The following is an 18682-nucleotide window of genomic DNA, read 5'->3' as shown; positions in this document are numbered from 1 at the left end:
CTCCCTAATACGAGTTTGATACCGGCACGCTTTAACTTGTCTCGCTTTTAGAAATATTTTTCTATTAAAATGCAGCGCCTGGCTGCATGCCCGGGAAGGACAGCTAAAAATAATCCTCGCCGGCTGCGGCGGGCTGAAGAAGACCCCTTCCCCTGGCAGCTCCTGATCAAACCCCACCGACGGATGGGATTAAACAGCAGCCTGAATTTCAGGGGTATTTCATATGGCTGGTACAAAGATGCTGATGGCCCCCTTGGGATTTTGCACCTTCTTCTGCTGCTCTAAGTATGAAAATAAAGAGGAGTTATCGCGGCAGGGCTCATCAGCTGGTGATGGATGATGCCACCGTGGCAGCAGAAGACGGAGCCAAAGCAAAGCTCAGGTCCAAAATATGCATGCATTACTTTGAGCATCCATAAAGGATGGATCCATCAAGGCTGCAAGAACCGTGCAAGGTCTTGCAGGGCCAGCCCAGGCCACCAAACACCCTGGGAACACATCACAGATGGGGATGGACATTAGGGATTTCCTCTTGCTGTGCTGAATCTCACAAAATCAACCCAAAAACGTAATGCACGGTATGATGCAGCTCATCCCATGAGCAAGGGGCCTACTGAAGCCCGTTATCCTACAGGTTGGTGTCCTTCGTCCCTTAGACCTCCTCCGCCACCAAAATTGGCCCTTGTGTCCTCTAGTGACTCTAGAAACAGTGTGAGCCATCGATGATTTGGGAAGGAAACGGGGCTTTAAGGTAGGAAACAACCTGAGTTCATCCTCACTCCTTTTTTCTCTTCTAGTAACACACAGCCTTCAGCCACCTCCGAAAATACAAGAATGGGGGAGAGCGGAACCCTCAAGCCCAGAAACCATCATCCAAAACAACCCACGAGTTTATTTGTCAAGGCACGAAACCCTCCAGATCCTTGGATTTTAAATAAAAATGACAACCAACAGAGACCCATCGCTGGACCCAGGGACACGCCACGAGCAAACCCATTTCTCAGCCTGCGTTCGACCCCCGGCATCAGCCACGCTTGGCATTGGGGTGCCTCTTCCTGCAGCCATCCGAGCAGGCGGTTTTACCCAAATTGAGTTAAACAAGCATTATTTCCAGCACAAACACTTGGGGCAGCGAGGATGCTAAGGCGCTTTGCAGGGCTTTAGTGCACCCCCTGTGTGCTCCCGAGTTATTGTTTAATATTTAATTAGGCAATAGGCACATTGGTCCAGCTGGGGATGAGCACCTGTCACATACCCCATGGATGCACAAACTTCTCTTAAAAACTAGATTTTGGTGTGTTTTTTTTTCCCTTAAAAACGATATTGGGGTGTTTTTTCCAGCATTCCTGGGCTGAACCCAGGTTCTGTGGGTGGCATTAACACCTTGCCCCTTGCTAAAACCCCCTGCCTCTGCCACCCGCCGCCTTCCAACCACTCCAAAATAAAAAAAAGGCATCACGCAGCACAGCCCTAGTTATTCCCTGAGCCCTGCCTCCGGCTGCAGGGTCGGGACAGGGAGAAGATTCACCCCCCCGAAAAATCCTCTGTGTTAATTTGAAGCATGGGATAACCATGCATTTAAGGCAAGAATAAAAGTCCGGTTGGAACTGCAGTGGTGCAAGGTGAAAAAAAAAAAACAAAGTAATTGTCCTAATGTGCCTCTGGAATGATGCTCACCCTGGGGGCTCAGCCCGGCGCTCCCTGGGGATGAGGACGGACAGACAGACACCCAACGACCCCACGCAGGACACGATGTCCCAGGTCCCTCGGGAGGTGGCTTTGGGGGCTCGCTGGGGGTAAAGGGAGGCGCAGCCTCTCTCCAGCCCCAGGGCGCCCCGAAAACGCGGCCGGCGCGGGAAGAGGGGGATGGCACCCGGAGCGGCGGTGGCAGAGGGTCGGGGTGTCCCTGTCCCTCCGAGGTGTCCTGGGTTTGTCACCGCAGGGTGGTGCAGGGCACACGGTGTTGCCTGGAGCTGTCCCAGCTCGCGTCAATCAATTTCTTGCTCATTTTCTAGGGAAGGAGAAAAAAGAAAGGAAGAAATTAAAATTCGCAATAAAAATTTAAATATTAATAATAATAATCCACAGGCATGGAGTTGAAAGTGGTCACCCACATCTGCAGAGACCCAGATTCTTGGCAGGGCCTGCATAAGGCTGTTCTCAACCTGGGCTAGAGCAGAAGGGAAAGCTGGGGGTGCAGCCCCCTGCGCTGCTCCCCTCCATTTCTCACAGTCCCAGCACCCTGAGGACTAAATACAGCTTTGGGTGCAAAGATTAGGATGCTTGAATGTATCTCAGACCAAGAAAACTCCCAACGTGCAAGAAAAACCTGAACAGGAGACAAAACTTTCTCAGAAGCATCTTATAGCTGAGCAAACAGCACGTCAAAGCCATTGCTCACATCACTTCATCTCTGGCTGGGAAATACAAGCATCGGTCAGAGCGGCCCAAACCAGAGCGCTGCTTGATAGAAGCAATCTGGGGAAATTTGATCGTTCTACAGCAAATGGAAAATAAAATAAAATAAAAAAAACCCACTTCATCCCAAGCTGACCAGCTTGTGGAGAAATAGTTACTGCTGCATCGAGTCAGCTTGTGTCCCCTCCAGCAGGCTCCTGGAGCAGGGGACAAAGACGCTCAGCGGATGCGCTCACCTGCTTTGTCTTCTGTGCTCTTCAGCGGCTGCAGAGCTGCAAAAAGCAAAGCCAGCACATGGTCAGCTTGTGTGGAACAGCCTCAGACCCCCAGTCGCTTTCCTTTGGCAGTTTGTGAGCAGAACACATTAACAGGGAGATGGAGGGATTGAAGGTGGCTGCCCCCCAGTCCCATTCTCAGCATGGTACTGGGAGCACTGGGAACAGCCCCGCAGCCATGAGACAGCACCCACCTGTCTTGGGTTCTTCCCCATCCTCGTCCTGCTCCTCTGTCCCTACAAAACAGAACCGGGAGAGTGTGAAGCACCTGCAGACCTCCCCTCAAAGCCCACCGGGCTCGGTGGACATGCCTCCATCCCTGGCTGCACATCCCAGGCTCTGCCGAAATACTGGCGATGGAGAGGGAGGCGGCAAGTGGTACCCACCTGCAGCCAGCAACCCTCCTCCGGCCCCATGCCGAGCCCTGGCACCCCACAGGGAGGAATTTCCCTGCCTGTTCGTGACCCCAGCAGCTCAGCACGATGCAGCGTGCCCGCTTGGCTCCCTGTTTATAGCACCGCTACCATCCAGAGCCAGGGGCTCAGGAGACGGCAGCTCCTGCAACACTGCCGGAACAGCCCCGTCAGTGGGATGCTCTGAATGCCTGCGATGCTGTTCCCGGCCAAAAAGACCAGCAAAAACTGCTGCTCCTGCTTCCTGCAGCTCCCACAAAGGGTCCTGCAGGGTTATTATCTGAAGCAAAGGTTATTGCTGAGGGTCAGGGAGAAGCCATCGCAGGCTGGGAGCAGTGTCCTGTGCTAAAGGTCAGGTGGCTCAGGGCCACAATCGAGCTGTCCGGCACTCCAAATCCCCCAGCAAAAGGGAAAATTCACTGGGGTTTGTGTTCCAAGGGGAAAAAGATAGATATGATAAAATAAAACCATAACAATTAATAAATTCACAGCAGGCAGGGAGAGGAGCAAAACCCAGGGCGGCTGCAGCTTGCGCAGCACAATGCTGTCAGGGCAAGGCTTTGGCAACACGAACGCATCAGCCCTGCAGCCAGCGAGAGAAAACAAGCGGGGAACGCCAGCAAAGCTGCTTCTGCAGCCATTTTCGGAGCACAACAGCTTTTTTTTTTTAAAGGAATAAAGCCCCACTTGCCATGCAAACACCTCTCTGTAATAAAAAGAAACAAACCAAAGGAGGGGAAGAATGCGGAAAACGAGAGCTGGCACAGAAATATTTTTCAAAGGGGGCATTTCAGAGTGCTTCCCAGGAGGCAGCAGCACGCCTTTCATTAATTCTTTCAAAACAAAGCATGAGAGGATAAAGGGAGAGCAAGGGCGAGCACGGAGCATCTCTGTCTCATGCTATTTCTGCGTGTCAATGCGCTCGACATTTCTGCGGTGGCAAAGCCCGGGGGCATCTTCTCGGAGGAGACGCTCTCCGCACGGATGTCCTGCCAGGGCATCGGGCACGTGGAGGATACTCAGAGGAGAGTGGGAGGATGGGGAGAAAGAGATGGAGAAGGGCAGAGCAGAAAGGTGAAAATGTGCTGGGAGGAAGAAACAAAAACAAGAGGAAAGCGCTCGCTTATGTGCAAAAGAAGGAAAGAGGTTAAAGCGTCCTCTGATCCATCCCCAACTGCAGGGTGTGCACCCAGATGGGACGGGGGTGCTTTACCTGCATTTTCCTCCTCTTCCTCGCAGCTCTCACGGATTTTCTTCTGGCAGATGTAAGCCAGGACGATGAGCAACACCACTACGCAGATGGCGAGTCCCACCGTCACCCAGAGAGCCACGGCGGGGAAGGCAAGGTGTTGGCCTTGGGGGAGAGAAAGACAAATCCTTCTGTAGTTATAACGCTGAGGGGACCGGCGGTACAAAGGGCAGATGGAGTTTAGGGGATATTTCCCTGTCACAAGGGACAAATATCCCTTAGAGAAGAGGATCAGAAGCATTATAGGTGTCCTCTTCTCTGCTCCGCCATGGTCAATGTCAGGTGCCTGCGTGACACTTGCTGGAAGAGCTTGGTGCAAGCAGCCAAAAGGTTGATGCTCCACCGGGGACCCACCTTCACAACCCAGCAACTGCCGTGCCAATTAAATGCTAATTAACGCTACCAGGGAGTGTGTAAAGTTATAAAGAGCTCCAAGGCAGCTATAAAAACCGAGCGAGTGAGGATGAGCAGAAGCCACTTGGAGCTGGTGGCAAGTCACTGGTGTGTCAAGGCTGAGTCCTGCAAGCCACCAGTGGAGTCCACGGGGTCAGATTCCTTGGAGATCTCTCCTGGAGCTCATCTCTTCCCTCCCCAGAGCATCTGGGACAGAGCAGGACTCCTGAGGGCAACAGGAGGGGTCCCTGCCAGCCCCAGGAGGTTTGGATTTGGGGCACACAGCTCACAGCCATGGGTTTTGTCACCCAGCTCCCAGGCACAGCCCTACCCATCTCCTCGACACAGCCCTGACCACGCTCCCTGCCCGCGCCATCCAGGATAAATGCCGCTAAACTCCCGATTTGTCGGGCCAGCAGAGCGAGACATCGTCAGGGCGAAGCGGCGAGGCTGAACGATGCTCAGAGACAAACAGTCCGAGCTGGCAAACCAGCCCAAAAGTTTGCTGAGGTGCTGGTCTCCAGGCCAAGCAGCCCAGGTAGAAAAGCACAGCGGGTGCCCCAAGGGTGTTTTGGTCAGGATTAATTAGCAGGTCAGGGGAGAGTGCAAGTGATGTGGGGTTTGTGTAGGGGATGGGATGGGATGGGATGGGATGGGATGGGATGGGATGGGATGGGATGGGATGGGATGGGATGGGATGGGATGGGATGGGATGGAGAGCTGCAAATGGAAAGCATCCCATGGGCACGTGCTAAAGAGAGGAAGACCACCATGCCCTGTGCTGGCTCTCTGGGGTGGTTTAGACTGGGACAGGGCAACCAGCAAAGCTAGAAGGAGGACAACATCTCAAGACCTTTCCAAAATCCCCCACAGATCTTCCAAAACCTATATTGCAGCTCAGCAAGTACCTCCAGCACCAGGCTGGGATGCTGGTACGGAGATACGGGGAAGGACAGCACAGCCTCAGGCCACCCTAAAGGTCCATGGGCAGAGAGGTAGAGCCGGGATACGGTGTACAAACCCCTGGGGTAGCTTTGTACCACCACGGCCACCTTCTTCAGAAGAGATCCCAACCCTTCCTTTCCCAAATTTGGCCCAGGCTGGCTCACCTGTAATGGTGACGGAGGCATGGGTCTCCTGCTGCAGCACCGGGTTTCGCACCAGGCAGGAGTAGGTGCTGCTGGGCTCCACCAGCACCTGGAGGACGCTGTGCACGTCAAAGAGACCTTCCTCGTTGGCCACCTGGGACGTGGTGATGTTCTCCGTGATGTTGGTGCCCTGGCTGTCCTGCCAGAGGACGCTGGCCTCGGGGTAGCCGCGGGATGCGTGGCAAGTCACAGCCGCCAGGTCCCCAGGCTTCAAGTCTTTGTTGGGCTCCAGGTTCAAATTGGGCTTGGAGTAGGGAGCTGAAAGGGAGAGGAAAGCCAGCAGGAGGTGACGGAGGTGACCAAAGGATCAGGAGCAACCCACCACCTTCCAGCAGATGACACCAACCAGCTGAACCCTCCCCAGCTCTGACTCATTCCTGGCCACGCTGCCACAAGCGGCACCTCAGCCGAGAACCTCCCCACCACAGCAAGGAAGGGATCAGCCTCCCTGTGGGGAACATTTTGGGGGAGATGCAGCCGGTTGGAGGGCTGAATTCATGTGGAGACCACACGGGTGGAGAAAGAGGCTGCGTGGAGGATGAAAGTGTGACGGAGAACCCTTCTTGCTGGGGGAGGCATGCCGGGACAGCTCTCCACCTCTCACCTGCCACCTGCAGCGTCACGGCGGCGCTGCTGTAGTCGCGGACGCGGACGAAGCAGGTGAAGCTGCCCTCATCCGCGATCTCCACACGCCGGAGGAGCAGCGAGACGTTGCCCTGGGCCAGCTGGTCGTAGAAGAGGGCCGTGCGGTTGGCGTAGCCCCCGCCCTGGTCGGCCAGCTGGTCCCTGCCGCCGGAGAAAGCTGTGCACCAAGCGCTTGGTGTCCGTCAGCTGCCAGATGAGGCTGAGGTCGTCCAGGCTGAAATTGGCCTCGGGGGAGAAGGAGCAGCGCAAGGTGGCGTCTCGGCCAAAAAGGGCCACCACGGGCTCCTCCGGGACCTGGATCTCCATGGCACCTGCAGGAGAGAAGCACGAGGTGGTCAGCCCCCATGGAAGCATCTCCTTAATTATCCACCCGGCTAATTAATGACTAAGAGAATCGAGGGGCTGGGAAGGGAGGAAAACATCTCCAGCCCTTCCCCAGCAAAGCGAAGGTGGGGAGACCAGCAGCCTCCCAGGGCTGAGCCCAAACCAGGGGCACTGCTGCCCTCCGCTGCCAGCACGCAGCAAGTGCCACCCGTCACAGGGACAGCACTGCCAGGAGCACCCGTGGGTGCCCAAACCTGCTCGGGGTCGCTTCTGTTTTGGTAGGGTCTACAAGAAGCCACCCCAACGCCAGGCTGCGGAGAGGACGGAGGTGATGAAGCGGCGCTAGATGGCACCAGTGCGATGCCCAGGTAGGACGTGCCCACGTCCCTCTGCCAGCCCCAGGTGGCACTGGGTGGCACTTGCTGAGCTGGCAGCCGCGCAGGCAGAGGCGCGGATCCGTCCCCCAGACCCTCACCACCCGCTCGCCCCCTGTCCCCTGGGGAATGACGGCAGTGGGTGGGGATGTCCCACCAGGGCCACGTTTCCCAGTGTTATACGGGGAGGAAAAGGGGGAAAAATCCCGCCTGGCACCAAGGAAGGTGCATCGGCAGCAAGGTTTGACATCCTGACCCCAGTAAATCTCTGCAGGAGAGGAGCTCAGGAGGGAGCTGGGCTGGGTGAGCCCTGCCAGGGGACGCAGACGGACAGACGGACGGACAGACACGAGCACAGCGCCCGGGCAGCCAGCCTGGCTCTTGGCAGGCCCCACAGCGTCACAGCTCCCTCTGGCTATTAATAAAGGCCTGTGGGTGGTTTTTAGGAACATCACCCAGCCTGGCCGCTGGCTGGCATGCATCCCGAAAGGATTCTTCGCCATGGACCCCCTGTGCTGTGGATTCGCAGGGGGCTGCTGCAGCGATGCCAGGGGCTTGGGTCGGGCCTTGGTGTGCTGGCAAAGGGCTCAGGGAGCCAGGCCAGGGCCACTCATCCCTCTCCACAAGCCAGCGGGTGCTGGTGGCGTGCCCGGAGGAGGTCCGGGAGCCGCTGAGTGTGGGGCCGGATCCAGCCCCGTGACATCCCTCAGGACGTGACCCCGCTGCGCCTTCACCGTTTGGCTGCAGCACATGGGATGTGGAGCCCCTCGCCACAGGGACGCTCCTCCCGTGGCGGCGGGCGAGGTCTTGCCCCTCTTTGTGCCCGCAGTGTACCTGGGAGGAGCACCCCAGAGGGGTCCCCGCTCGCCCCAGAGGGGTCCCCGCTCACCCCAAGGGTGTCCCCAGAGGGGTCCCCGCTCACCCCAAGGGTGTCCCCGCTCGCCCCAGAGGGGTCCCCGCTCACCTGCCAGGCTGAGCGCCAGGGCGAGCAGCGGGCAGAGCATCGCTGGGGCGTCTCCTCAGCACTCTGGAAAGGGGGGGGGAAAAAAAGAATACTAATCAAAAAATACCTATTAAAATAATTACGAAAAGATAAAATAAAATTTAAAAAGACACCCAAAGGGTGTCGGGAACCTCGCCGCTCCCCCCCCACGTCCCGTCGCTCCCTTCCCAAGCCGCTTCCCCGCGGCTCAGCCCCAAACCGGGGGGACCCCGAGGAGGAGCCCCCAGGGAGGGGAAGGCGGCGGGGCCCCCCCCCACCCCTCGGGGCCCCCCCGGCCGGCCCCATTCATTCCCCCCCCGCCACCACAAAGCCCGGGGAGGCCCCGGGGCTGCGGCCGAGGCCGGGGCCGCTCACGGAGCCCCGGGGGCCGCTCACGGAGCCCCGCGGCCGCCCCCTGCCCGGCGCCCCCCGGCGCCCCCCGTCCCCGCCCGGCCCGCACCTACCGCGCCTCAGCCCCGCTCGGCTGCGCTCGGCCCCGCTCGGCTCCCTCCGGATCCCTTCGGCTCCTTTCGGATCCCGTCGGATCCCTTCGGATCCGCTCGGGCCCTGGTTGGCTGCGGCCGCTTCCTGCCCGGGGTCCGGCGGGGGAGGAGGGGCCGCGGGGGGAATGGGGGACTGGGGGGTGCGGGGCCGGGAATTGGGGTGTATGGAGATAGGGAATTGGGGTGTAAGGGGGCAGGGATTGGGGTGTAGGGAGCTCCAGGTATGGGGTGTATGGAGATAGGGAATTGGGGTGTAAGGGGGTAGGGATTGGGGTGTATGGGGCCAGGGATTGGGGTGTAGGGAGCTCCAGGTATGGGGTGTATGGAGATAGGGAATTGGGGTGCATGGAGCTTGGGGATTGGGGTGTACAGGGCTGGGGGATTGGGGTGCAGGGAGCCCCAGGTATGGGGTGTATGGGGATAGGGGACTGGAGTGCAAGGTGCCCCAGGTGTGGAGTGTGTGGGGCTGGGAGATTGGGGTGTATGGAGACAGGGAATTGGGGTGCATAGAGCTTGGGGGCTGGAGTGTATGGGGCTGGGGGACTGGAGTGCAGGGAGCTCCAGGTGTGGGGTGTGTGGGGCTGGGGGATCGGGCTGTATGGGGCTAGGTTATTGGGGTGTATGGGGCCAGGGACTGGGGTGCAGGGAGCCCCAGGTGTGGGGTGTGGGGGCTGGGGGATCGGGCTGTATGGGGCTAGGGTATTGGGGTGTATGGGGCCAGGGACTGGGGTGCGGGGAGCCCCAGGTGTGGGGTGTGTGGGGCTGGGGGATTGGGGTGCAGGGAGTCCTACGATTGGGGTTGTATGGAGATAGGAAGTTGAGGTGTATGGGGCTGGGGGATTGGGGTGTGGGGAGCTCCAGGTGTGGGATGTATGGAGATAGGGAATTGGGGTGCACATAGCTTGGGGAATGGGGTGTATTCAGCTGGGGGAATAGGGGTGCAGAGGCACTGGCAGCCCCATACCGTCCTCGGTGGAAGATGCTGCTAGAGAGGGAGGGACCCCCAAATATTTGGGAACCACAGTGCAGGGGTGCCCACAAAAGCAAGACCTCAGACACACGATACCTGGGCAGCTCTCACCGTGTCCCCAAGGCTCCCACATTTTCCCCATGACTCGGTGGCCCCCGTGCCCACGTGGGAGGCTTCGGTCTCATTGTGGAGGAGAAAAGGAAGCTCCTCACCCTTTTGATTACAGAGCAAAGCTGGAACAACCAAACCTGGAGAGCTCAAAGCTAAAGAGCAAATAAAAATACCCTGAGATGTGCTATATTTAAAAGCACTTGATTTTTTTTTTCCCTGTGAGCAAGGAAGGATGTTGTGGTGATGGAGCTGGCAAAGCCTTGACCCAAGCTCCATGGGTGAGAGCAACAAGAACAATTGAGGATGAAGCAAATATACTTCAAAAGCAGCTATGCTTCAAAATCAGGAGCTCGATTTGCAGATGTGCCTGCAGATCAGGAGGGTTCCTCTTTCCATGCCCAGCCTGGTGGGGGTGGTGGCTGTGCACAGCTCCTGGAGACCAGACGCAAGAGCCCCATCAACCCAGAGGCACTTTTTGGGGATGCTGCCAGAAAGGATGCAGCCCTCCGTCTCCAATTGGAGACCAGCTGGGCTTGCAGGGACCTTCTGCATGAGATGAGTCCCTACCCAGCTCCAGAAATGCAAGTGGAGCCCAAGGGGTTCAGCAAAAAGACCCCAAAAAGATGCAGACTCCCAGTGTAGGGCTCAGACATCACAGTGTCTGAGCACAGGCAGATTCCTTACTGTTAAAATAAATAAAATCTAAAATGCCCTTTGAAACAAAGGCAGATTTTTCAATATCAACACTAGCTTAGAAATTAAAATCTATGCTGCTTGCAAGCCTGTTCATAATTAACAACGAACAGGCTTCCAGGGAGGAATTTAAATAGTGGATGCTCTGTCCCAAATGAGTCTTTTGGCTAATTTTCCTTCCTCGCACCCTGAAGTACCCTAGGCATGTGCATGAGAAATGTGCATAATAACAAAGCTGATGACAACAGAAAAATAAATAAATAAATAAATAAACACAGGAAGGCAAAGAAAAGGCTGCGATTTGCAAGTTTAATTTTACGCTCAGCCAGGATCTGCTCAAGGAGACGCACTAAGGTGCTGGGGTACATGCATATTCATAACGCCTGCCAATGATACAGAGCATAAAGAGGAGCAGAGAGGGTTTGGGGCTGCCCTGAGCCTCAGCAGAGCGAGGAGCTGGTCCCGGGAGAAGTCCCGTGCTGGTCCTGCCCTGGTGCTCCCCGTGCTTTTTGCTGAGGCTGCAGCTGGGACAGCCTTAGCCCTGCTCGCTTGGAGGAACGGAGCCGAAACGCTTCGGATGTGGCCATGCTGGGGCTGGGGACAGTGAGTCACTCACCGCCGCCTGAGCGCAGATGTTTCGGGTCTGTGCACGTGGTGGGAGGCTGCTCTGGAGGGAGCTCAGCGTTTTCTGCAGCACACAGCAGTCGTTCAGAAGCAGAGAGCCCCGCAATGGACTCCAGATGCACAAACCCCCCTGGGGGATGCCAGCAGCATGAGGAAGGAATATTTTCTTATCAGAGGAAAGTCACGAGGCTTTTCTTTTCCCCAGCAACACCTCTGCAGGATTGCTTTCAGCATGGCTTTCATCAATTCATATTTTAAAAATAGTATTTTTGTCATCTCTAGAGCCATTCCTTAAGGTGTTTTCTTCGGCTCACTCTGAAGCCCACGAGCTGAGTTTGTGCACAAGCAAGCAAGCAGAAAAAGGACTGGGGTAGCACCAAAGCAGAGCTGCAGCACCGCAGGACCACCGTGTCCCACGTGGTGACACCGGGGCCCAGCAGTGCAGAACTGCAGCAGATACCGTGCTGGTGAGGAGCAAGCCATACAAAGCACATTTGCCTGGGATATTTGGTATTCGACGTGCTTGCACACAAGCTGTGCTGGTCACAGTCTGTGTGCTGTAGCACCATGTTTGCCCCAAAGCCGCTCAGAGCAGCCACACGCAAGTTCTCAGTCACTGGCACTTCTATTTACCATGTCAAAGGTGGGTGAAGTTGGCCAAACTCAGGCTTTCCACCCAGAAAGCAACGATAACCCGAATAAACCTTCAGGTTGTCTTGACGCAGACCTTTGGGAGCCTCAGGACGCATCCTGCCCTGTTCCTCCTGGCCCGTGGACACCCAGGAGACCCAGCAGGACCCTGGCAGCACCCAGGGTGGCCCCCAGCCACTGTCCTGGCTCCGAAGGCAGAGCCTGCTGTCGGCATGTGGATGGACAGGGATGGTGGAAAAGGGATGGTCAGAAGGGAAAGAAGACCTGGGAGGGAACAGCCCCCATGCTGGTGCTCGCGGAGCGGCTGATTTCAGGAAGCAGAGCGATGGTGGGCCCCGTTCCCAGCTCAGCCACGCAATTTTGGAGCCCACCCCATGCTGCACAGAAGAACTTTCCCAAGAAAAGCCCTTCCCAAAGCAGCTCCTCCGTCATCTCAGCATCCTCCTCCTCCTCCTCCTCTTCCTCCAAGCCAGCTGCCAGCACGGAAGGCAGTGTGGCAGCCGCACAAGTCACCGCGGAGCTCGGCTGGGGCGGCCGCCTTCGGCTTCCACCCCACAGCTGCCCCCCGGCACCGCACCGAGCGCATCATGCACACGGGGCCGCGTTCACGCCGCCTCGCAGCGCTCCCCGCAGCCCTCCCCGCAGCCATCTGTTTGCAGCGGGGCCCCTCGGCAGGTGGCTGGTGGGACGGGGGATTTTGCAGCACGGGAGGTGCCGGCTCGCTCCAAATATCCCTGCCACCTGCTCAGGAGCGGTCCCACAAAAAAGCAGGAGATTCCCACTCACAAAGCCGTAAGATGCAATGGTGGATCCAAAAATCAGCCCCTCGTTCCCCCACGCTTTCGCCTGATGGTCTCTGGGGTTTCAAGGGGAGGTTTGCAGCATGGACCCCCCTGTCCCGTAGCAGGACTCACCTGGGGATACGGCCACAAGCCCTGCCCAACCCAGCCCACCCACCCAAAACCCAGTGAAGGTGCCAGATAGCCTCTGGCAGGGGTCACACTCACAGATAGGTTTCACCCTATATCTGCTTCCCTACAAATTAAGCTCTTTCCCTCCCACCAGTTCGATGGAGTCATGGCTGGAGGCAGCCAAGAGCCACAAGACCGGAGCTGAGGTCCCACCTGTGCTGAGCAGAGCACAACCACCTCCCCCCATCCCTATAGGGTCCCCTCTAACTCATCCTTCGCTCTTCTGTAGGGGTTGCCCTGCTCAGTTTTGATTTCATTTCCCAAAAAAGTTCTGCTTTCTGAAAGCACGTGGGAAGGAGGCTTCAGACTTTCCACTGAAACTGGCTTTTTCCTCCTCCCGTGCTTCCCTAAGACTGTAATTCAAACAACTTTAATTGTAGGTTATTTTCTTTCTGAATTGCCCCTATGGATCATTTATCCTCTTTTAGTGTAGCCATGGAGAGTACAATCTTATCTTTCAGCTCCAGCAATGCTGACAATTTCCTATCTTCTGACACCTTCTGCTCTTCACTGTGTTGGGGCTTTGTTATATAGTTGATTAAAGCAAAATTGCTTTCTTGCTGCAATTTTACTGCAATCTAACCCAGAAATGCCCAAAGAATCACAGCCATCTTTCATGACGCTCATCTGTTAGCTGCTATAAAAGTCCTCCCTGCTCAGTCTGGAGCACCTCTACCTCTGTGCAGCCCATAATGTTTGCCATCAATTAAATCTCTTCCCCCCCCCCCCCCACCCCGACACTCCCCCAAGCTTTTCTAGGTGAGATACTGAAGATATTCAGCTGAGCCTGTGGCTGCTCACCACCATCCCCTATTGTTCGTTTTCTCCTATCGATAAAGAAATCCTTCCGCAGAAATTACTTTTTGCATTTGCATCCAAAGCTTGTCCCAGCCCTCTCTGCACCTTTCTGGAAGGTTTTCAGCCCATTTTGCCTAGTCCTTCCTGGTGCTCCTTGATGGAGAGGAAGGTGCGGGTCCCAGGTGAGGCTGACTGGGGTCATTAAAGCCTAGTAGTGCCCTCATGGCTTCCCCCCTTCTTTCTCGTGGCTGGTATTTATTTTATGTTTCATCTCAGGCATCCTTGTTGCACCCCAGTGCACCCTGAAGGGTCTGGAGCTGCTTGGGGGCTCCTTCCATGGATGGCATCTGGAGAGATGTCCCCTGTCCTCAAGCCATGTCCCCAAGGCAGCACAGGCGGCCCCGTCTCAGAAAGCCTGACCATGGCCAGACAAAGCATCACGTAGGAGACACAACAAATAGCATGGGTGTGTGCAGCACCCACCGCGATGAACTCCTGGCCAGCTTCTTCCCTCCATTGGCACCCAAATGATCCAAGTTTCATTGTCTGATTTGAGTTTCATTGTTTTTTTTTTAGTTATAGACTTGTGCAGGGGTCGCCCCACTGCATCTGAGCTTGGTTGCCCTCGCCATGCCTGACCCTGACCTGCAGACAGATTTCTTGCCTTGATCTCCTCACTGTGAGGACACCTGATGGTCCGGACTCTTGGCTGCCTTCAGCTCCCCTTGTTCAGGTCCCTTGAGGCTTGTCCCCATCCTGCCAGCCACTCGCTTCCCCTTCCCTGGAGGAGCAGTGCACTTTTTGCTCCCTGGCAGAGCAAGCCTGCTTTCCTATGGACATCCCAGACATTCAGGGCCCCAAGACAAGCTTGTTCCCTAGGCTAACAAAATGCAAAGAGAATAGCCTGAATGTGCCCCAGGCCAGCAAAAACAGGACACAGAAGTCCCTTCGTGCAATCAAGAGGGCCCATTTCCCTCCTTTTTTTCCATTTCCCTACTTATTTATTAATTCCCCAAGGAGATGGTGTTAAAGCATCTCCCCGGCCCTCGCTTCAGGCATCGCCCAGCCAGGCTCACGCTCACCCAGAGCAAGCCCTGCGCTAATCCATGGGTGCCACCTGCCGTCTACTGCTGACGGCATCACCCACAAATTCACCTCTGCACCACGCAAACTGCTCCAGATGTTCGGGTTTTCCCCTGTGCTTTCTTGGAGGCTTCCTGCTGCGACCCACAGGGAGTTGGGGAACAGTGGGGCTGTCCCCACGTGCCCTGCCCGCGGCTGGATGGAGCTGCTCTTAATGAGAGCAGGAGGATAACGTTACCCTTTCCTCGGGATAACGAGGTCGGGGAATAGCTCTCGTGTATCTCGTATCTGTACTGGAAACTTAGTCTATTGGACCTGGTTTCCAAAAAATAATGGGTGGAGAAAAACATTACTGCAGGGCTGAGCTGGATGAAATAATTGCTGTTGAGAGAAACAACTTCAGGGTTGGGTCAGGGAGAGGGGAAAACAGCACTTTGATTCCTCTTTGTCTGTCTTAGTCCTTTTCTGCCAAAAATCAGTGAGGAATCCTTCAGACTCCTGCCATAACGCAGATGAAATCAGATACGCCAATAATTCTCATCGGATTCTGGTTTTGTTTGCATTGTGAATCGTTCTGTCCAAAATTACCTTTTCTGTCACAATGTTTGTACTGTTTGAAAGGACACTTCTCCTTAGGGGAAGAAAAAAAAAATCAGTTCAAACATTTTGACCATTTCTGACAGGAACATTTGAACATGTAGGAGGACGGGGGGGGGGGGTGTTAGAAATAACCAAACTGCCATTACCCGCCGGAGCTGAGATGTGGAAAGCCACCTTTCTGCAAAATGAGAAAGTACATCTATACTTTTCTCACTACTACCCGAGGGTCCTTCCTCTTTTTTTTTTTTTTTTTCCAGAAAGTGATTTTACATGCTTTTCTCTGGTTTTACAAGCTTTTCTTTTGTCTCTCATTCCTTAGAGCACCACTTCAGTTCAATCCCTTCCTTTTTTTTTTCTTCTTCCACCTCCTCTTTTGCTGCTCCTTGCTCCTCCATCATTTTCTCACATTCCCTTGCACAGAATCACCTTGGTTTTTCCTACTGGCATTTCCCCCAAGCTCCAGTTTTCCTATCAGCCAGCAACAACCCGCTCTAGCCGTGATTCTGACTTGATGGTGGCAGGAGCTGCCGACCCCAGTAGCTCAGTCCTGCAGCTCCGTGTCCCCACGTCCAGCTAGCAGTGATGATGCTGAGCCATGTCCCCAATTTAGCCGCTGTGCAGGATGAAGCCTTGTCAGCAGTCCCAGCCCCTCGTGCCCTGCCTGTAAGAAGAGCCAGAGAGCCTTTCTGGTGACTCACCGGGATGGGTGTCACCTCTGTCCCAAGGGGCTGGCGGCTCTCCTGGAACAGCCCTGGGAGCAGAAGCGGCTCAGTTATCTCCTTAGGTTAATGGTGTTCCCTTCCCACCATTGTGCCTCTGGGGAGACGAGCTGCTAATCATCCGTGTGTAACCTAAGGGCCAGAGCTGCTCCTTAGGATGCTGCAAGGCAGGCAAGGAGCACTGATGGCCGGCAGCCTTACATAACATGTAAGCACACGCATGCATATTGCATTGTGTTTGCTCATTCGTCTCCTCCGTGCACGCAACGCAAACAGCGTGACCCTGCGCTTAGTGCAGTCTTGTAAAGCAGCGGCAATCTGGTGTGCAAGTACCCTGCGTGTGTGTCTACAAGCTGATTCGAGCCAGCTGAAGCATGGATCTACGCTTTCACCAGCATGTCAAGGCATTAACCGACGTTATTCAGCATTTCTCAGCCCCGAGAGCAGCTGCAGTAGCTGAGTTTCACTGCTAGACGTCACCAAGCATTTCACGCTCTACCCTACATTTTCAACTTTCCAATAATAGATTCAAAAGAAGGTGACTGTGAGTGAGACTTCTCGAGGCAAAGCCTTCTTCAAGTGCCAAAGTGTATCAATAAATACATCAAAATAACAGGGATGTCTTAAATGCTTCCAGTTGCAAGAAGACAGCTCAAAGATGACACAAATACACACACAAAAGGACGATGCCTCCTTGTTGTTCTACAGTGGGAAAAAGAACAGGAACTTTGTATGACGATTTTCTTCCTCTCTGCTTGTTTTGAATCCCACGCTTTCTGTCCTGCTTTAGCTGAAGTCTCAGAGAATAACCCAGATTGATGCGTGCCAGGAGAAAAGAAGATGGGTCTCGAGTGAAGGGGAAGTGTGGGGATTGTGAGTTACTCTGGAAAATTTGTGTCCAAGTTCCCCTTTCCACTCACAAGGTCAGGAATCACCGTACAAGCAAAAAAACATCCCCCCCAAAAAACAAGTGGAACACTTGTCTCTGGAATAAAACCCTCTTCTTATCATCAAGCTGCTATGTTGCTCCCAGTGCTGGCAACTCCTATTTTTCTAAACAACTCCACTCTAAGTGTGACCTGTTAAAAGAGGACATACTTGTGCCCAGTGAGAGAACAGCTTTTTATCCCATGCTAGCCGTGCTGGATACCTGAGACACTGGCTATACACATTAGGGAATCTGTAGAAACCCAAAAGCTCCCCAAAAGACTCTCAAAGACAACAGCAGGCTTCAGGTGGGGTCCGTCAGCACGGTTATCTTCTGCTTTTGTGCCTTGTGTTGTACGCTCTGCCTCAACCACAAAACCACAGGGCAGCTCCATCTGCTTCATCTTTGTTAGCCGCTCTGGGTAATCAGAGCCCTCGAGGGAAACCCCGGCGGCTGCACCCTGCTCTCTGGCGGAGCAAAGCTCCTGGCGAGCGGGGCAGCATGTCCCGGGGTTGTCCCCAGGATGGAGCCAGAGCAGTGCAAACGTGACAGATGAATTATGCAACGGTGGAGAGAAGATAAAGGGAAACAACAGTGTGCCGAAGCCTTCTGCTAACTTCGGCCCAGGCCTCCGGCAGCATGAGTCACTGCGAGCTGCCATGGTTACGAAACAAGTATTACTGTGCAGATACAAACCATGCTCGGAGGCAAGTACATCGCTAACTAGCTCCAAACTTGGAAAACACTTGAGTGTAGGTAAGGCCTAATGCCGAGTGGGTGTCTGCAAAAATGAGAGCTACAGCAAAATCCTTGGGAGCAGGCAAAACAGCATGCAGAAAGCAGAAGGAAGGAGAGCACCATGTGAAATCTTGCTTTCTGCTTCTTTTTCCCTGTTCCTTCTGGTTTTCTAGCGCTACTGTGAGGACTGTTCCAGGGAACAACAAACAAGGGGAGAAAAGAGGATGTTTCTGCGCCATGGCAAGAAAACAAATAGTAGTGTCACAGATGATTCAGCTGGCAAGAATAGTGAGTCATGGAAATGCACCATGGAAATGCTCAAGTGCAGGATACACGGCACAGTGGAACATATGATGCAGATCGAATTCAGTATCACGGCATCCTTGGAGAGCCATGGCCAGCCAGGGTTGGGCACAGCCTGAAGGTTTCTGTCCCGTGACCTCAGCAGATCCTAAGCCCATGATCATTATCATCAAAGTCCTGAAGCACTGGAGCAGCAATTTCATCCGCTTCAATTGAATAGCAGGGTTTCCGTGAAAAAGGTGTGTCTGATCCTCCTTTTCAGTCCTTGAGTCATGGCAACAATGAAAGGACTCCGATTCTGTTTGCTAGCAATCAGCTGAGGATAACGAGGCGAAGCAATCCGGAGTGCAATGTCAAAGAGCTGCTCCAAGTGAAGCCTGGGAGCGAGGGTACAATTAGGGTGGCCACTGCAGGCTGCACCCTGGTCAAAGAAGCTTCTGCAATGGGATTTAATGGCCAGGAAGCTTTGCCTGGAATGGGAAACAACTGCTGGTTGCATCAACATCCTCTCAGAGCCACTTTTGTGGGAGGGGGAGAAGCTAGACAATCTTTAGACAATTTTGGGAGTCCTGAGCATGCAGAGATCTCTGGAGTGGAGACAGAGGACTCAGCAAAAAGCAGAAAACATGCTCTTGAGGGATTTTCTTTATTTTTATCTTTTTCAGCATCCTTCTGTGCTGGCGTGTTCCAGTCTCCTGCAAATCTCACCTTGGATGTGTGTTAAAGTGTTCAACAGCACACTCCAACTGTGTGCCAGCCCAGGAGGGAG

The 18682-nt window shown here is 54.8% G+C and overlaps 1 protein-coding gene across 1 annotated transcript; it reads right to left on the bottom strand.

Moving 5' to 3' along the window:
• Positions 1 to 872: 872 nt before the first annotated feature.
• CD276 (CD276 molecule) lies at positions 873 to 8838 on the bottom strand. Its single transcript, XM_067003718.1, is given in 9 exon segments — positions 873 to 2011; positions 2655 to 2690; positions 2888 to 2929; positions 4320 to 4460; positions 5858 to 6154; positions 6501 to 6696; positions 6698 to 6852; positions 8204 to 8266; positions 8686 to 8838. Coding segments are annotated over 8 exon segments (930 nt in total). The 5' UTR covers positions 8244 to 8266; positions 8686 to 8838; the 3' UTR covers positions 873 to 1988.
• Between the last annotated feature and the right edge of the window lie 9844 nt (positions 8839 to 18682).

The sequence above is a fragment of the Anser cygnoides genome, chromosome 11 (genome assembly GCF_040182565.1).
Source record: "Anser cygnoides isolate HZ-2024a breed goose chromosome 11, Taihu_goose_T2T_genome, whole genome shotgun sequence".
Classification (NCBI taxonomy): domain Eukaryota; kingdom Metazoa; phylum Chordata; class Aves; order Anseriformes; family Anatidae; genus Anser; species Anser cygnoides.
The sequence above is the reverse complement of the archived record's forward strand: the minus strand, read 5'-3'. Positions and strand labels throughout refer to the sequence as shown.